This window comes from Rhineura floridana, chromosome 5, assembly GCF_030035675.1.
Source record: "Rhineura floridana isolate rRhiFlo1 chromosome 5, rRhiFlo1.hap2, whole genome shotgun sequence".
NCBI classification, from domain to species: Eukaryota; Metazoa; Chordata; class Lepidosauria; order Squamata; family Rhineuridae; genus Rhineura; species Rhineura floridana.
In genome coordinates, this window is record NC_084484.1 from 6355826 (window position 1) to 6374075 (window position 18250).

Here is an 18250-nt window from a genome sequence, read left to right on the forward strand (position 1 = left end):
TTCAACTGTTAGTGTGCCCAAAATAGAAATAGAACCTAACCTCCAGTTTGAAACACAAAAGGCTGTCTTCACCATCATATGACATTGACCAATAAAAAGACTTTGAAATTAATAAAAATAAATTTGGCACAGATTTCTAGGATGAATAATGAGAGAAATATAATTTTCTACTTTAGATTCTCTGTAGAAATAGTAGTAACAGAGAAAAGAAGCAAAGTAAGAAGAACACCAACAACCATACAAAAATGTAATTCTTCATCTTTGGAGATAGCAGGTGTTGCCACTACTCACTCAGAGGCACATGTTACCAAATTCTTCCAAGCTAAATTCTTCCTGCTTTTTAAGATTGGATAGAAATATCTGTTGGTTCTAGTTACATTCTTAAGCCGCAAGGTTTTTTCCCCCTATTAGTGATATTTGTATTGAAGCTGGAGGAGTGCTAGCTCCATATTGTAATTTGTTATTATAAGATGTATATACAGTTTGATTGTGAAAAACTTCAAGCGATTTACAAGAAATATTAAAATTATCAATAAAAACCGTTAAGAAAAGTAATTGAAACATTTTTAAAATAATTAAAATAGCAATAGACTAAAAAGAGACTGAAACGCTTATCTGTGTGTTTGGATAGGTTTGCCTAAACTGAAATGTTTTAAGCAGGCACTGAAAAGACTACAGCAAAGGTGCCTGCCTAATATCAATAGGCAGGAAATTCAAAAGTATAGATGCTACCACACTTAAATAACCACACTTAAAAGAACGATCCCCTACAAGGGCAGAATGAGGATTATATGGCACCTGTAATAGTGCCAGTTCTGCAGATTGAAGCGGTCAGTGCGGTAAGGTCATGCTGCAAGGAAAGTGGTCCCAAGCTGTTAAGGGCTTTATATACACATTGAACTTGCCCCGGTAACAAATTGGCAACCAGTGCAGTTCTCTAAGCAGAGGTGTTATGTCAATAGTGTCTCACTCCTATGAGCAACTGTGCTGCAGCATTTTGCACTATCTGCAGTTTCTGAATCAAGTGCAAGGAAAGGTCCACATAGAGTGCATTCCAGTAATCTGGTTTTGAAGTCACTAATGCCTGGACTGCTGTAGTCAAACTCTCCTGATCCAGGAATCCTGATCACAGTTGTTGTACCAGATACATAAAAGGTGCTTCTAGCGACTGAGGCTGTGTGGGCCTCCAGAGACGAAGCTGGGTCTAGAAGCACTCCCAGATTGCATGCCTACTCCTTCAGGGTGAGTGCAAACTTACTCAGAGCAGAGAGTTGACCAATTTCTTGGACATGGGAACCACTAGCCCACAGTGCCTCTATCTTGCCAGGATTAAAGCTCAGCTTATTTTCCTTCATCCATCTAACCACTGCATCCAGGCACTGATCCAGGGCCCACACAGCCTCTCTCATGTTATGGAAAAATAGAACTGAGTGTCATCAGTATACTGATAGCACCTTGCCCCAAAGCTCCTATGACCACTCCCAGCCGCTTTATATAGATATTAAATAGTATTGGGGATAAAATGGTGCCTTGCAGCACCCATAGTAACTCCTAAGGGGTCAAAAAGCACTCTCCCAATGCTACTCTCTGGACTTTGTTCCATAACATGGTACCCCCAATTCCTATTCCACAGAGCCAGTCCAGGAGGATACAGTGGCCAATGGTATCAAGGCGGCAGAGAGATTGAGAAGCAGGAGCAAGGTTGCATTCTCCCTGTCCTTTGGTCTATAAAGATCATCCATTAGGGTGACCAAGGCCGACTCGGTCCCATGGCCAGGCCTGAATCCAGATTGGAATGGATCTAAATAATCTGTGTCATCCAGGAATGCTACACTCCACCTTCCCCAAGAAAGGAGTATTTGCGACTACTTAATAATAACTCCAAGCTAAGGGATCCAGTGCTAGTTTCTTTAGACAGCAATGAAGCGTTAACCACACTCTGGAGCCAACCAGTGAAATGCTTCTGCTAGATTTAATAAGTCGGTCATGTAGCCTCCAGACCTTGTCCATACCAGCTGACTGAATAGGCTGAAATTAATCCCACAATGCTGACTTCAGCATTGGGTACTTCATCAGAAACTGCAACAGCTACCAAGTTAAGGTCACTCCATAGTCTAGCAACTTTATTGTCAAAGTGTGTCAAACAAATCCAATAAAAGGTATCATTACCTGATGATGCCAGAGACCACCTTGACTGTGGGGTGTTGTTTAGGGGCTTCTGTTTGGGTAAAAAAACTCCGGCAGTTTTAAAAACTGGTGCTGGCCGCCTCCCACCTGCTGGCCACCTCCCACCCGTGTCATGCCCGGCTCGGCCGCCACATCTACACTGAGGTGAACAGCTTGAGGAGCCATGAGTATTGGGATTACGAGGCCCAGGCCAACATCTGCCCAGCAGTCATGCCTCCGCCTGCATCATGTGGAAATCTGAGCAGGGCATGTGGGGGAGAGAGAGAGTGCTCCTTGCCACTGCTTCCCAGGTGCGGGGCCTACTGTTCAATAACAGCAGCAGCCACTGCTGCATCCTTCTCCTCCTCCTGCTCCAGGCAAGGCCCAGGCCCCTGAGCCTGAGCTCCCGCAGCCACCCCCAACATAAACCACCACCACCACCAGCAGAAACACGGGGAGCAGCAGCTGAGCGAGCCCGAGGACATGGAGAGGAAGACAACATTGAAACAGCAAACAGCTTCGCTCTAACGAATGCCTGTCGCCCTTCTGCCTCTCAGGAGCTGCGCCCCCGCTACCACCACCTCCTCTTACTCGGCGGTGCCGATAATGTTATTTGTTATTTAATTTAACTTTTGTAAATTGTATTGCTTTTATTGTATTTTATACTTGTGTCTATTTTTTTTTGTAAGCCGCCTTGAGGGCCTTTGGCTGAAAGGCGGGGTATAAATAAAATTTAATAATAATAATAATAATAATAATAATAATAATAATTCTGCTGGTCAGTTTTTTGTTTTGCTGTTTTTGGGATTATGCTTCTGTATTTTATTAGAAATTATAAGGGTGTATCGATTTATTGTATGTTTTTTAAAGAGGTTTTTGTTAACTTATTGACCATTTGAATTTATTTCTTACAGTGAATTATGTAACTTTTTTCTGTTCATGTTGTGAGCTGCCTTGTGCATAAATTGTTATGGAAAGGCAGCATACAAATAAACAGTGATGATGATGATGATGATGAAGTCCTTTGTTGTCTAGTTTAAATAACTTCACTGGGCAATCTGAATAGTGGGTCTGTTTTCTGAAGTGGTTGCTGAATTCTAATTATAAGCTTAATTTATTTTTTAGGAGTATAATAAAGCAGAGTTGGATGCATGGAAGATTGTTAGAGTCAGTGAAAACTTCAGAGTGATTGCTCTGGGCCTTCCTGTCCCCCGATATTTGGGTAACCCATTAGACCCACCTCTTCGGTCTAGATTTCAAGCAAGAGATGTTTATTATTTACCATTTAAGGTAAGTAATGTCACAGATCTCTGAGGTTGTGCACAAAGTGCTTGGGGAATATAATTTGTAAGGGTGCCATTGCACTTGTGGACTTCCCATAGATATCTGGCTGGCCACTGGGGGAAGAAAATGCTGGAGTAAATGGGGTTTTGTTCAGCAGAGCTGTTCTATTTTTTCTTACACGCACATGAGCTTTGTTCTTATACAGCTGATCAGTTTAACATTACAATGTGGGTTCAGGCTTACTTTGTGTATTCTGTATTGGCCAGTTAATTACTTAATGAAGGTGATCACTGTCAAAAGCCTATGTACAGTAGGGCCCCACTCATACAGCGGGTTACGTTCCGAACCCCCGCTGTAAAGCGAAAACCGCTGTCAAGTGGAACGCATTAACTAACATTGACCAAAATGGTGCCCAGCAGCAAAAAAACACTGTAAAAGCGGAACAAGCGCTGTAAAAGCAGGGCCTTTCTGCAATTGACAACCGCTGCATTAGCGGAACACTGTAAAGCGAAGAGCTGTAAAGCGGGGCCCTACTGTACTAGAAATTAAAAATGAATTCTGGATTCTGATACTTCAATATAAAAGACTGATCATGATCTTTAATGCATTTGAGTTGGCTATATGCCCAGAATCAGCCTGTTGGAACTTACATAATTTATCTAGGACAGAATGAACTTTGCATGATAAGCATTATAGTCTCATATGTGATACCATATTCTGTTTTAGGACCATCTTTCACAGTTATATTTTATTGGATCAAATGTTTCAACCAAGAGGTAAATACATACATTAAAACTATACATAACTATTCTTATTTACTTTTCTTACCTTTTGACTTACCTTTAGACTCAGTGTGTATATCATAGTTGTGATGAGTTGTTGTGGTATGGCCAAATGAATTGAGTGGGATAATCTAGACATGAGATACAAAAGTTCAAATTCCTATTATTTATTTATTTATTTATTTATTTCATTAAACTTATAGACTGCCCCATAGCCGAAGCTCTCTGGGCGGTTTAGAAGAATTAGGCCTTCCAAGAATGGTTGTGGTTTAAAATTAGGGTAAATTTATATTGTAACTAACCTTAAATCTTTGGGATAGGGTGAGAAATAATTCTCAGTGAATTCAAGGTGAGCCCCTTGATCAATTTAAGATCAAACTTTAACTACATGACAGAAGTAAGAACATAAGAAGAGCCTGCTGGATCAGGCCAGTGGCCCATCTAGTCCAGCATCCTGTTCTCACAGTGGCCAACCAGGTGCCTGGGGGAAGCCCGCAAGCAGGACCCGAGTGCAAGAGCACTCTCCCCTCCTGAGGCTTCCGGCAACTGGTTTTCAGAAGTATTGTGGTTTATTTAAACTACAGTTAACAAGAATAAGCCAGAATCAAACTGTGGTTTCAGATCTTCCTGAAACCATAGTTTAAACCACAGTTCCCCAAATTGAGATGTTAGGGATAACTGCATTTAGTTTAGAACTGGAAGCAGATGCTTCCAATCTCTTCCTCTTAGTGTCCAAAACAGGAGAAGGTTGCAGTGCACTAGCCTGAGGCTTACTACAGCTTGTTCATGTGAGTGAGAAATCATAGCTTCCTATTATGGCTGAATTGGGCCAATGTGAAGCTCTTTATTTTGTTTGTTTTTGTTCTTTTCCTTATTAGAATTGGTTGATAGGTGGGCTGTATGGCCAGGGATGAGAGATGGAACTGTGCTTCTGAAAGCTTGGCAATGGTCTCTTATTGCACTAGGAATATACTTTTAAAAAACCCTGAGTCTTGCAGGATCATACTTTCTGCATAGGATACCAGATTGTGTGTGAACATGGCATGTACACAGGGTGCTTAGATACCTTTCTGTTCACACTTCTGATGTTATGGTGTCCTACATTGTCACACCTGTTAGCCTTGCTTTAGTTAGCATTTTGAATTTAAGTTGTCCAGATGGGCTTCTGTCAGAATAAAATAAAGCTTTTCAAGATGTACTAATGGGAACATTTTTAGATGCAATTAATGAATGTATGGATTCTCCCCAAAACATGAAAAGAAGGTAGCACTATACGTATAGCTAAACCAAGGAAAGCTTCCTCTGTTCCAACATCTTATAGACCAATTGTTCTGTTTAGCAATGATTTTAAAATATGGTCAGCGATATTGGTGGATAGATTAAACAAAGTTATTGCTAAATAAATTGATGAAGATCAACTGGATTTATCCCAAGTTGCAGGATAAATGGGAGTTGTAGTTCAAAAAAGTAACTTTTCCAAGCTCTGTATTATACTCATAAACAAAAAAATGTCAGTAATAGAAATGAACCTATTACCGAAAATGTTGTTGTTGTTAAATGTTCCTTTAGACCAGAGCTTGGAAAAGTTACTTTTTAAAACTACAACTCCCATCAGCCCCAGCCGGCATGGCCACTGGATTGGGCTGATGGGAGTTGTAGTTCAAAAAAGTAACTTTTCCAAGCTCTGCTTTAGACCATGAAAAAGTGATAATGCACAAATGGCAAAAGAATATTGTGCATTTTATTTGGAAGGCAAACCACCTGAAGTAACAAGAAAAGCTTTAGTTAAAATCTAGAATACATGGTATAGTGAAGTATTATTAAGTGTCTCGATTAAAAGTAATACAAGATTAGATTACACTGGATCAGAGCTTTTTGAACTACAACTCCCATAAGCCTCAACCAGCATGGCCACTGGATTGGGCTGATGGGAGTTGTAGTTCAAAAAAGTAACTTTTCCAAGCTCTGCACTGGATAAGGTAACAAGGTGGGATGATAGAAGTAAAAATGCCATCTGTAAACTTACTATGGTATAAAGATAAATTTATGAACAAATGATATGGTAAAACCAACATTAAAACACATTGAATGTTTGGTACAAACACAAAGAAACCCTGTTTTGACCTCTCATTAATACCAGTTTTATATAATGAAGATTTTAATGTTTGATGAGAAATTAGGAGAATATACAAAGTGGTTTTTTTAAATACATCAACTTAGATCTTCATGGGTAAATAATATTATGGCTAGGTACCAAGAAATTGTTTGAAATATGCAGGGCTAAAGTTCTCCAGTCTTTCCATTACCTACAAATAATAAGTGCATGTGTAGTATTAATGCAGAAATGTAGAACACATCAAAATCCAGCTGAGGCAAAAAAACTTTATACTTACTGGTAGATATAGATGGTATAAAATATTTTTGCATTTAGATCAGACAGATTTGAATTTTGAACATAAATAGTAACAGAATATGGGAGAATCAATCACTTGAGAAGAATGTGATTTGATGTATATGAATAAAGAAAATTTTCATAGAATCATAGAGTTGGAAGGGGCCTTGTAGGCCATCGAGTCCAACCCCCTGCTCACAGCAGGAAATCCACAGCTAGAGCATCTCCCGCAGATAGCTGTCCAGCCTCTGCTTGAAGACATCCAGCGAAGGGGATCCCACCACCTCCCTAGGTAGTCGGTTTCATTGCCGAACTGCCCTTACTGTCAAGAAGTTCCTTCTAATGTCCAATCTGAATCTATGCTCCTGCAACTTAAAACCATTAGACCTAGTCCTACCTTCTGGGACAGCAGAGAACAAATCTGTACCCTCCTCTATGTGACAGCCCTTCAGGTACTTAAAGAGTGCAATCATGTCACCCCTCAGCCTTCTCTTCACCAGACTGAACATGCCAAGTTCCTTCAACCTTTCCTCATAAGACTTGTTCTCCATACCGACTATCATCCTCGTTGCCCTCTTCTGAACCTGCTCTAACTTGTCTATATCTTTCTTAAAATGAGGCGGCCAGAACTGAATGCAGTATTCCAGATGAGGCCTGACTAATGCAGAATATAGTGGGACTATTACTTCCCTCGACCTGGAAACTATAGCTCTGTTTATGCAGCCCAAAACCGCATTTGCCTTTTTTGCCGCAGCATCACACTGCTGGGTCATGTTCAACTTGCGATCCACTACTGTTTTTGTGGCCTAAATGCAGAATCCTGCATTTGTCTTTATTGAATGTCATTTTATTAATTTCAGCCCAATTTTCTAGTCTATCCAGGTCCCTTTGGATTTTATTCCTGTCTTCCATTGTGTTAGCTATCCCTCCCAGTTTCGTATCATCTGCAAACTTCATAAGGCTTCCCTCCACCCCATCATCTAAGTCATTGATAAAAATGTTGAAGAGTATCAGCCCCAGAACAGAGTGGCACTCCACTCGAAACCTCCTTCCAGTCCGAAGCAGAGCCACCGATGACCACTCTTTGAGTACGGTTTTCCAACCAGTTGTGAATCCACCTGACAGTATTTCCATGTAGTCCGCATTTGACCAGTTTGCTAATCAAAAGGTCGTGGGGGACTTTGTCAAACGCTTTGCTGAAATCTAGATAGATGACATCTACAGCATTTCCACCATCTACTAAGCTAGTGACCCGATCAAAAAAAGAGATGAGATTAGTTTGACAGGATTTTTTCTTGACAAACCCATGCTGGCTCCTACTAAGCATTGTCATCTAGATAGTTGCCAATGGACTCTTTTATTATCTGTTCTAATATCTTTCCCGGTATTGAAGTCAGACTGACCGGCCTGTAATTCCCTGGATCTTCTTTTTTACCCTTTTTAAAGAGCGGGACTACGTTTGCCCGTCTCCAATCCTCCGGCACCTCTCCCGTTCTCCAGGATTTCTCAAAGATGATAGCAAGAGGTTCCGAGAGTACATCAGCAAGTTCCTTCAATACTGTGGGATGCAGTTCATCAGGCCCTGGAGATTTGAACTCATTTAGGTTAACTAGGTATTTCCTGACTATCTCCTTATCAATCTTGAACTGCAATCCCGACCCCTTACTGAGATTGCTACCGATGCAAGGTTGCTACCGATGCAAGGTTGCATTGAGCAGTTCTGCCTTTTCCTTGTTATCCTTTCCTTCTGTCAACATTTTGTCATCCTCATTGAGCAGCAGTCCCACCATTTCCTTGGTCTTTCTCTTGCTTTGAACATATCTGAAAAACCCCTTTTTGTTGTTCCTTGCTTCCCTCGCCAGCCTCAGCTCGTTCTGGGTTTTAGCTTTCCCTACGCTATTCCTGCAAGCCCGAGCCGCTCGTCGGTACTCTTCCTTGGTGATGCGTCCTTCCTTCCATTCTTTATACATGCTCTTTTTTATTTTTACCTCCTCCACCAGTCTTCCGTGTAGCCACATTGGCTTTTTCCGATGTCTTCCGTTTTTCTTTCTCTTTGGAATTGTTTGCAATTGCGCTTTTTGTAATGCGTTCTTCATGAACTCCCACGCTTCTTGGGCTCCTTTTGGCTTTCCCCAGAATGACGAATTCCAGCATTATATGGTCACTTTCCCCCAAGGTACCGACCGCTTTAATTCCCGTGACCAATTCGTCCCTGTTAGTTAAGATCAGGTCCAGGATTGCCGATCCCCTTGTTCCTTCTTCTCCTTTTTGAAAGAGGAAATTATCAGCAAGGCCCATCAGGAATTTGTTGGAGGCTTTGTGCTTTGCAGAGTTTGTCTCCCAGCAGATATCCGGGTAGTTGAAGTCCCCCATCACTACTTCTTCTTGCTTCCTTGCCTCCTTGCCTCATGGTACAAATGAGACGGTATCTTACTCCATCACGCTTGGAAAAAAAGTTACACCTTACCAGAAGATAGATGTTGGTGTTGCCATAACTTAGGTACTGACATTATACACATTTTCTGGACTTGTTCGAAAGTAAAACATATCTGGCAGGAGATATTAAATATAAAAGAAATAATGGGTTATGACCTACCTAACTGCTAAACAATATATTTTTGGGATATCTGAAAGGAATAAGCCACAAGTAGGATTTAGAATTATTAACATCTCTTTTAACAGCTGCTGATTGTTATAGCCAGTAATTGGAAATCCGCAAAATGTTTAGACAAATTCCTATGGTATAATAAAAGTATGGGAAATAGCATTTTTAACAAAACTGACATATTAGAAGATCAGAAAAGAGAGGCATGCTCCAGATAGATTTATTGAAAAGTGAAGTCTGTGAACTACTGGAATTTACAGTTCCAAGATATGATACAGTCACGTCGTCTTTACTCTTATTTACATTCTGAGTCTTTAAAATAAAATAATCAAGGATACATTGTTGTTATTACTGCTGTTTTATATGTTTGATATGGTTTGACATGTTTAATTAGCGCCCCCCATTTTTATTTATATATTATTATGTAACTTGGATAATTTAAGAACATTTTATTTAGAAGCCTTATTTTTCAAATATTTTTCCCTATTGTTTTCTTTCTAGAATTTCTCAGCTTTTGTCCTTTGCAACAACTTTTTGCACCCAAGAATCTGCTGCATTGGGACTTCCTGATTTTCCTTTGGACAGTTTAGTATCTGCTGTGCAGATTCTGGTAGGTCCATGCAAAAAATCAGAAAAACTGTCTGAAGTGGGAAAACTCATCCCTATGCATTTAGAGGTTGTTACAGTAACATGGTATTATTCAACTCAGCTTGGATGGAAAGCAACATGATTCTTGGTGTTGGGCCTTTGGGAACATGCCCCGTCTGCAGAGGGTTTTAATGAATTCCATTACAAAGTTGGGACCTGAAGATAACATCAACAAACTATTAAAATCTGAGCACTTGGATTTAATCTAAGTGCTTCCCATAGAAGTTAAAGATATGTTCCAACTTTTAGTTAAGATACAAGCAGCATCCTAACCATTTTGATACCAATATAATGCATAGTATATGTGTGTATGTATATGTAATATGTAAAATCCTTTTGAGTTTTAAGGAGGTAATAGGTTTTTGTGAATGTTCAAGGCCTTACAGTGCAGACTTATACATCTGCATGCAGAAGTTAGCCCTGGTGAATTCAATGATATTTACACCCAGGGAAATGTGTTTAGGATTATTTTATATATAGTTTATGCTTTAGTTTGTTTATAGCTTATTTCATGAGAGCCAGATAGGTTTAGTTGAAAAATATTACTCCTAAAGCTTCAGAATATTACAGTGCTTCATTTCTGATGTTTACATTTAAGAAGGATATGCTGAAAAATCCAAGTTCAGTCACTTAGAGCACAATCCAACTCACCTTTCTGCCAGGCTTGGGTGAATTGGATGCTGCAGATCATCAGCTACACTGGGAGGCTACCGGCTGCACTAGTCTCCGCCAGCCTCTGCTAGCAACCGCCCTCTGCTGCGGCGGAGATGTTGCTCTGTCAGGAGCCTGCCAGTGCTGCTGGGGGTCTGCCTGCTTGTGGACAGAGGGCAGTCAGAAATCAGTGGAAGCCCCAAAATTGGGGTGTGGGGGGCAGAGCCACAGGGGAAAGACTATTGCGAGATCCTCATGTTCAGAGCCCTCCCTCGGGTCCCAACCCCCTTCAAACTCCACTGGCCAAAATGCTGGTGCAGTAAAAAAAAAAAAAAATTAAATTCCTATTGTGGCCTACAAGGAGTGCTTGCTCCCTTGGAGGCCTGTTTGGCGGAGCTGGTGCTTCCTGGCCAGCTTGTGCGTGCAGCTCCTGATGGAGACAGCATTCAGCTGGGCTGGCAGCACAGGAGCTGGATCTCATTAAGGTTTCTGCCGGCTCCTCCACCGCCCCCTCCACCGGCTTCCCAGCACTTGGATTGCTCTCCCCAAGTCTGAACTACTGTCCCAGCTAGTAAATGCTTAGGATGGGTGGAGTGCAGTAATATCTGTACCAGTGTAGCACCAGAAACCATGATGCTATGTCAACATTTCAAGGGAAGAATAAAAACTTCAAACCTTTAAGAGGGGGGAGAAAAGAACTCTAAGCTGCCTTTTTTGTTTTTCTAATCTCCAAAGTTATCTTTTTCAGATCTTGATCCCTTTTCCTTCAGGCTAACAGAGCCTAGGAACCTCAGAGAAAATGACTTGTCAAATTACTGTTGAAGTGCTGGTGGATGGAACACACTTGCTTATTGCTCACAAAATATTGGCATCTGTATTTCTTTCAGGTTTAATACATCAGTGACTATATGTTCATATATTATATGTTCACTTTTTCTGTATTTTTCCCACTAAGAATTCTTTCCCTATGATGTCAATCCAGCATATAATCGAATGGCTTTATCCATATAATGTTCTTTTGGGGAGGGAAGGCAAGACGGCAGTAGAAGATGCTTTAAAAGTAAGTGTTTGCATACAAATTCTTCTGGCAATATGTTAGGGCTAGCACAGACATCACCAACTCACAGGTGATTGCTTAATCATATTAAAAAAGCTAAGAGTGGGCTACAGGAATAAGCCTTCCTATTCTTCTTCCATTTCGCTTTCCTTCTGGAGTATGAACCTGCCTGCCAAGCCTAACTACCATTAACATGGACTCGCAGATCAAGCAGGATTTTTTAAAATCTTGTCCTTTCTAGAAGGAGCTCAGGGCAACAAGAATGCCCTCTCATTATCCTCACAAGAGTCCTGTGAGGTTGGTTAGGCTGAGAAATAGTGACTGGCCTAAGGTCCGCCATCAGTTTAATGAGTGGATGTGAATCTGAATCTCCCTGGCCCAAGTCCAGTGCTCTATCCCGTGCACCACATATTAATGTCAGTGCCTCCAGACTGTGGTTATGTTCGGTGAGGTTGGTGTGGGATTTGTGGCTGATAGGTGAGAGTTTAGTGTCTCAAATGCTTAATCATGGTTAAGCAAATTGCCAGAGTTAGTTTGCACCAACCCTTCGTTTCATAGTTGAATACTGTGTCTTTATTTTTAAAACACACAATAGTAGTTTTGTGTCTAATTCTCACTGAGATGGTGAAACTGTCTAGACTGTTCCACTTCAGATTGCAGGTGGGGCTTCACATGTTTGAATATTCCCAGTTTATACAAATAAAAGTTCCTCCATGTTGAAAATGTGTATGTTAGAGAGGTTTTAGCCCAGTTTTTTTCCTAGTGTACCCATTTTTTATGTGTAGGAAATTTTCTTCAGACTGAAGTGGTTCATTTCTCTCAAATAAATTACTGTAAAAACTTACCTCTACCCCAAACAGAGTATCTTTTTTCTCTCGATCCCATGCACCCCATCTGCACTACGCATTTAAACCAGTATTCTACCACTTTAAACAGTCATGGCTTCCCCCGAAATATCAGAGAGCTACAGTTTCCAGAGTGGTTTAATAGTCAGTCCCTCTTCCCAGGGAACTCTGGGAATTGTAGCTGTATGAAGAGAATGGGATCACCTAACAGCTCTCAGCACCCTTAACAAACTACAGTTCCCATGATTCTTTGGGGCAAGCCATGACTGTTTAAAGTGATATAATACTGCTTTAAATGTATAGTGCTGATTGGGGCCTTAGTTTCCCTCTCCTTCACTTGGTTCATTACAACGTGACCTGGTTTGCACATCATGCTAAGTCAAAACCTAGCTTAGTGTGAACATGTGGGCTCCTGGAGAGGAGATCACAGCCACTTTGCTCTTCTCTAGTTATTCTGTTGCTGTGCTATGCCGTGCTGATCTAAGCCATGGTCCGAACTCAGGCTTATTTTTTAGAGCTCCCAGGCAAAGCACAAGCTAAAACCATAGAACAAACCTTGGTTGCAGCTTGTGGTTAGACTGGAGTGAGCTAAACCATGATCCCATGTTCAGACAGCATGCCAAACCAAACCATGGCTTAGCTCAGAACAGCAGGAGAATGGCTGTGAGCTGTGAGTTCCTTTCTGGGAGTGTGCACTTATGCGTTTGCACTAAGCCAGGGTATGGCTTAGCATGATGTGTGAACCAGGTCTATATATGGCACACACATTTTAACACTTTTCTGAACAGGCCTCTGGAATTTAAAAAAATACTTACCTATACAGTATCATATATTGCAAGCTGTACATCATTCCCTTCCTTACCATCCACTTTTTCCTGTATCATTGAAACTTTAATCAAGTTCAATTTAAAAAATAGTTTTAAAGTTAGAGAAATCCCTATGATCACAAGAATGTTCTCTTCTACTTTCTCTTGATTTGACAAAATTATTTTCTAGTTATTGTGGCTTTCTGTATTTCAGACAAATAAACTGCCCTCTTCAACATTCCAGTAAAATTCAAACTTGTTTGACTCCTTAATTTGAAAAGTATAACACTGCAGCATGTACACGTTTTAAAACTTCTGTTCAAAAATTATTTGAAAGATAGAATATGCCATTTTTGCAAGTAATTAAAAAAACTCTGCATGTACACTTTCACGCCCTGTGATCTTCTGTTGTATTGCAATCCTGTGCATGTTTACTCAGAAGCAAGTCCCAATCCTGTACAGAGAAAGTACCCTTTATGCTGCTGACAGCTATATATTTACTGAATTCCTGATGTGAGACGAGCAGGAAAAGGAAACTGTGGGTTTAGGTATTGCCCTGGGGGTCAACCAATCTTGACAATCACAACCCTGACTTCACTTATTGGCTAAAAACCTGAAAGGGCAGGGATTAGAGCAGCAGGCACTAGAGAAGTTGCGGAGGGTAGTGGCTGACATTTTGGTTTATATATTTTTAACCAGACCATCTGGAAACTTTTTTTTTTTAATGAAAGCTACAAGTCCGGAGATTAAAATGACTCACCCAGAGAGGACCCCCCAAAACCGGAGTCTCCGAGTAAAATCCGGACACCTGGCAACCTTAGATTTCAGCCTTATTTTTTTTCCAGACCAGGTTTTTGCAAGCTTGCTGTTTGGTACCTTCACTTCATACAGATGAAAACTGATTAATTTTCCCAGGCATTTTAGCATGTGTTTTAAATTGTTTTAGATTTTTAAATTGTGTTTTAAATTGTTTTTAAAAGATTTGTTTTTAAATTTGTATATTTGTTTTAATGTTTTTAGTTACTGTAAACCGCCCAGAGAGCTTCAGCTATGGGGCGGTATATAAGTACAATGAATAAATAAATAATTTTAACATATTAAGCTATATGTGAAATTTTGAAGTATTTTTCTTTTCTCAGTTATAAGGGTTTGTTTACTGCTATTAAATCAGTTCTTTAATGGGTTTTAACAGAAAGCAAACGATATCTCCACCTGAGTTTGTTCTTCTGTTTTGAAGAGGGATCGTGTATAGGCAGGGTCCTGTTAAAGGAGCAGAAGATCTCCAGCTGGCCATTACTGAGACTATCTGATGTAATCCCTGTCCTTTACATGTCCGCTGCTGCTATTGTAATGTCCCCTGTACCTGAGTCCTTCCCAGTTTTCTCAGATTCCTTCCGTATCCCCCAGGAACACTGTTACTGATGAGGGGCATCTTTTAGACCCTGGCCTCAGTATTTGTCCATGGTCCTTGGTGATCCTAAAATTTTGGTTCAAAGTCAACACAGTGGCCTAGCCCAGAATAAAGACACCTTGTGGCAACATAACAAGGTGGAGAGGTTGGAGGTTTTGGCTGGTAATATGTTTTTCACAATACCTGAAAGATTGTCTCATCCCTTGTATACCCAGTCAATCACTGCTCTGCAGGTAAGGGCCTTGTGCAAGTACCATCTATCAGGAGGTCAGTTCCACACAATATAGGAATCGTGTTTGGCACCTACCCTTTGGAATTCCCTTCCCTGAAATGTTAGACAGGTGCTCTGTCGTCTTTCGTGCCTACTGAAGAGCTTCCTCTTTCAAAAAGCTATTTATTTATTTATTTATTGTACTTATATACCGCCCCATAGCCAAAGCTCTCTGGGCGGTTTACACTAACTAAAAACATTAAAACAAATATACAAATTTAAAAACACATCTTTTAAAAACAATTTAAAACATGTAGAGGCCTTATCCCGGTCTGCAATCTGTATGGGAATTTTTTTAAAGATATTTTTTATTGTTTTATCGCTTGTTGTTTGCTGCCCAGGGCACCTTTGGGAGGAACAATGGGATATAAATGTAATAAATAAATAAATAAATAGAAGAAGTAATGTGCTTTGACCAAATGTATCTACATTATTCTTTCTTAGCGATTTGAACTCCTAGATTCAGGAAAACCTTCTGTACCTACAAGAGTTATAAATGTGAATAAGGGAGAAGATAACAAGACCTTGCAGGCTAATGCAGCAATTCAGATAGCTGGGAAAACTGTGACATTTCAGGTAATTATTTAAATGTTTAACAAGAGGGTAGGCAAACTTTATTGCAGTTGTACAAGTATGTTGCTACCTTCCTTTTTATTTTCAGAATTGCCTAAAATTTGGCATAAAAAACTAAGGGTGGTATTCAATGCTTGTCTTACTCAGAGAAGACCTATTGAAGTTGATGGACATGACTAACTTCGGTACATTTATTTCAGTGGGCCTGCTGTGAGTAGGACTTAATTGAATGCAACCCCTAAGAAATGTGTGGTTCATCCCTGTAACCTGGGATGCTGACCAACTTGCTTGTTTCAACAAAATGTAATTAAGATTAGCTACAGTTTCTCTAGGTTTGGATGTTGTGACAAGCTGTAGTTAATCTAAAGCAGAAGTGAAAGCTTTCAGAAACCTTGCAGCCATGCCAGAGTGGAAGAAGGGACTGTTCAAGTCCGAGGCACATTGTGGGTCATCTTTGTAACACTAAACCATGGTTTAGCGTTAGGTGAGAATGCATTAAATTAGATTAGATTAAATTAAATGTTAGAATTGTTTAATATGTTTTTTAAATAATGTTTTTAACCCTTTTAAAAAGTTTTTTTTAATTAAATGTTTTTAACGCTGTTTTGTTTTAATGTATTTTAAGATCTGTTTTTATGATGTTTTAAAGTGTTTTTAGTGCTTTGTTTGCCGCCCTGGGCTCCTGCTGGGAGGAAGGGCGGGATACAAATTAAATAATAAATAAAAAATAAATTAAATCAGAGAAGTTCAAGCTAAGCTGTAGATGCAGACTTAGATACGGTTTATTAGTTTTTCAAAAGGCATGTTTTATTCATATTATTTGACAGAGAGACTTCAGAATTTGTACTCTGGAGAAAACCCTTGATAAAGGAAGACTTTTAGTATTAAACATTATATTGAACTAGATGCTTAGCATCCATAATCTTTCTTTTAGGTTCCTGCTGGCACTAGGCCACTAGGCCTGCATTCTGGGACAAAGAGTTTCATTAAGACTCCCACCCATGAACAGCAATTGGCAGAAATGATGCTGTCCCATTTGGTTAAAGATATCTGTTTGATTGGAGAAAAAGTAAGTACCATAATGTAACTGTATATAGTGCTAAATATAGTGTAATCTTGCAATAAACACAAATGTGTAACAGCTTGGAAAAAAATTAATCTGCCTGTACTTATTTATCACAGAATGGCTTCTATCATGCTGCTCACTTGGAAGCAGTTGTTACTTGCTGAGGTTGAATGGCTGCTTGTACAGCTGCTTCAAATAATTTTTTTCTTGTTTTTCCCTTCAGGGTTGCAGCAAAACAGTTCTTGCTAAGGAGTTTGCAGCTACGTTAGGGTATAACATAGAACCTGTCATGTTATATCAGGTAAGTTCATTGTTATCCCAGTGCTTGGAGTAATAGCCTTGTCATACACTCTGATCAGAGAGTTGCATTTGGATAGCCATTAGTCTCTTCCAACGTTAGCATATTCCTTACTGAGGTGGTTGTGACCAGGCTCTACCGTTTCAGACTGTATGCAATTGAATGCTCATCCACTCAAAAATAAATAGACTGTAATATGTCTGGGAGAAGAATTGTAGCCTACCTTTCTTTCCAATGTCTATACTGAAGGGTTTTTTTTAAAAAAAATTATAAATGAATAATGTGAGCTCCCACCTGCCGTCTGAAGTAGTATAGCCCAGACATAGGTTTACTACCTCAGTGAAAAGTAGGCCATTGACTCTGTGATCTGTTGGAAACAGCAGCTAATTTTATTTCTACATTGAATAACTACGTATTTACAGTAAATGTTAAAAATAAATCTGCATATTAATATTTTTATATTTTTTCTTATATTTACTAGTTTCCATTGATGTAGCAAATTTAAGGGTGGCAAATCACAAAGTGAGTAATAAACTAGTAAGCCGCTTTGGAGGTGTTGATTCAGATTACTCATCTGCAGAATCGGAGAAATATAGAATTAAGAAAGGTTTTGTGCTATGGGAATTTATATGTATCTTCTGAAAGTTCTGAATCTATGTAAAAATGGCAGCAACAGACCTTTTTTTAGCTCATTGTGGGTTGAATGGTATATTTTGTACTTAACCGTTTTAGAGGAGTGGAGTTCAGTTTGATGGTTAGTCAGTCTGTCTGTCTGTCTTATTTGATTTCTGCCTGCAATAAGAGGGGTGCTTTTTTTGCTGATTGTAGAGTGCGGATTGTTAGATGGCTGGCTGACTGAATACAGCTGGAGTGTGGTCCAGAGCCTGTCCTTGCTAATAAGAATAGACTCTGCCATGTGTGAGAGTTTGGTTGTAGGGAAGTCTGGTTTGGTAGGGTTCCCCTGAATGGGAGGTAGAGAGAGAAGCAAAAACTGATAATTGTGAAGGACTAAATACGAGAAGGGAATGCACAATGCACTCGCTTCTTTTGGTCAGACCATTATCTGGTAAAGTTTGGATTGGTGGCCAGAATTCTGTTCTGCAAGGTTGATGGGTCTGTTTGGATAGCCTTCCCCAAGAGACTGTTGGAACCTGACAGCTTCCTGAATGCTCTGAGGGATTTTCCAGTGGAGAAAGCTAATGATGCCATCAAAGTCCTAGTCTCACTATGGAAGTATGGGATGAGACATGTGGATGACATGATCTCTCTTTAGAGTCTCCAGTATTTTGGAGCCTTAGTGGCTCCTTGGTATTCTGGGGAGCTGCAGGCTATGAAACAAGCCAAGAGCGCAAGACTAGAGCACAGTTGTGAACATGACTCCACAGTTGTTGAAGT

General features: G+C 40.0%; 1 protein-coding gene across 4 annotated transcripts in view; it reads left to right on the forward strand.

Annotated features, from left to right (window-relative positions):
* VWA8 (von Willebrand factor A domain containing 8) overlaps positions 1–18250 on the forward strand; it is a 271730-nt gene that overhangs the window by 37280 nt on the left and 216200 nt on the right. For all 4 annotated transcript variants that reach the window (XM_061629912.1, XM_061629914.1, XM_061629913.1 and 1 more), the window contains exons 6-12: positions 3292–3456; positions 4177–4226; positions 9731–9839; positions 11484–11588; positions 15363–15494; positions 16426–16560; positions 16781–16858. In XM_061629912.1, the coding sequence (XP_061485896.1) occupies positions 3292–3456; positions 4177–4226; positions 9731–9839; positions 11484–11588; positions 15363–15494; positions 16426–16560; positions 16781–16858 (774 nt within the window). The remainder of the gene's footprint in view (positions 1–3291; positions 3457–4176; positions 4227–9730; positions 9840–11483; positions 11589–15362; positions 15495–16425; positions 16561–16780; positions 16859–18250) is intronic.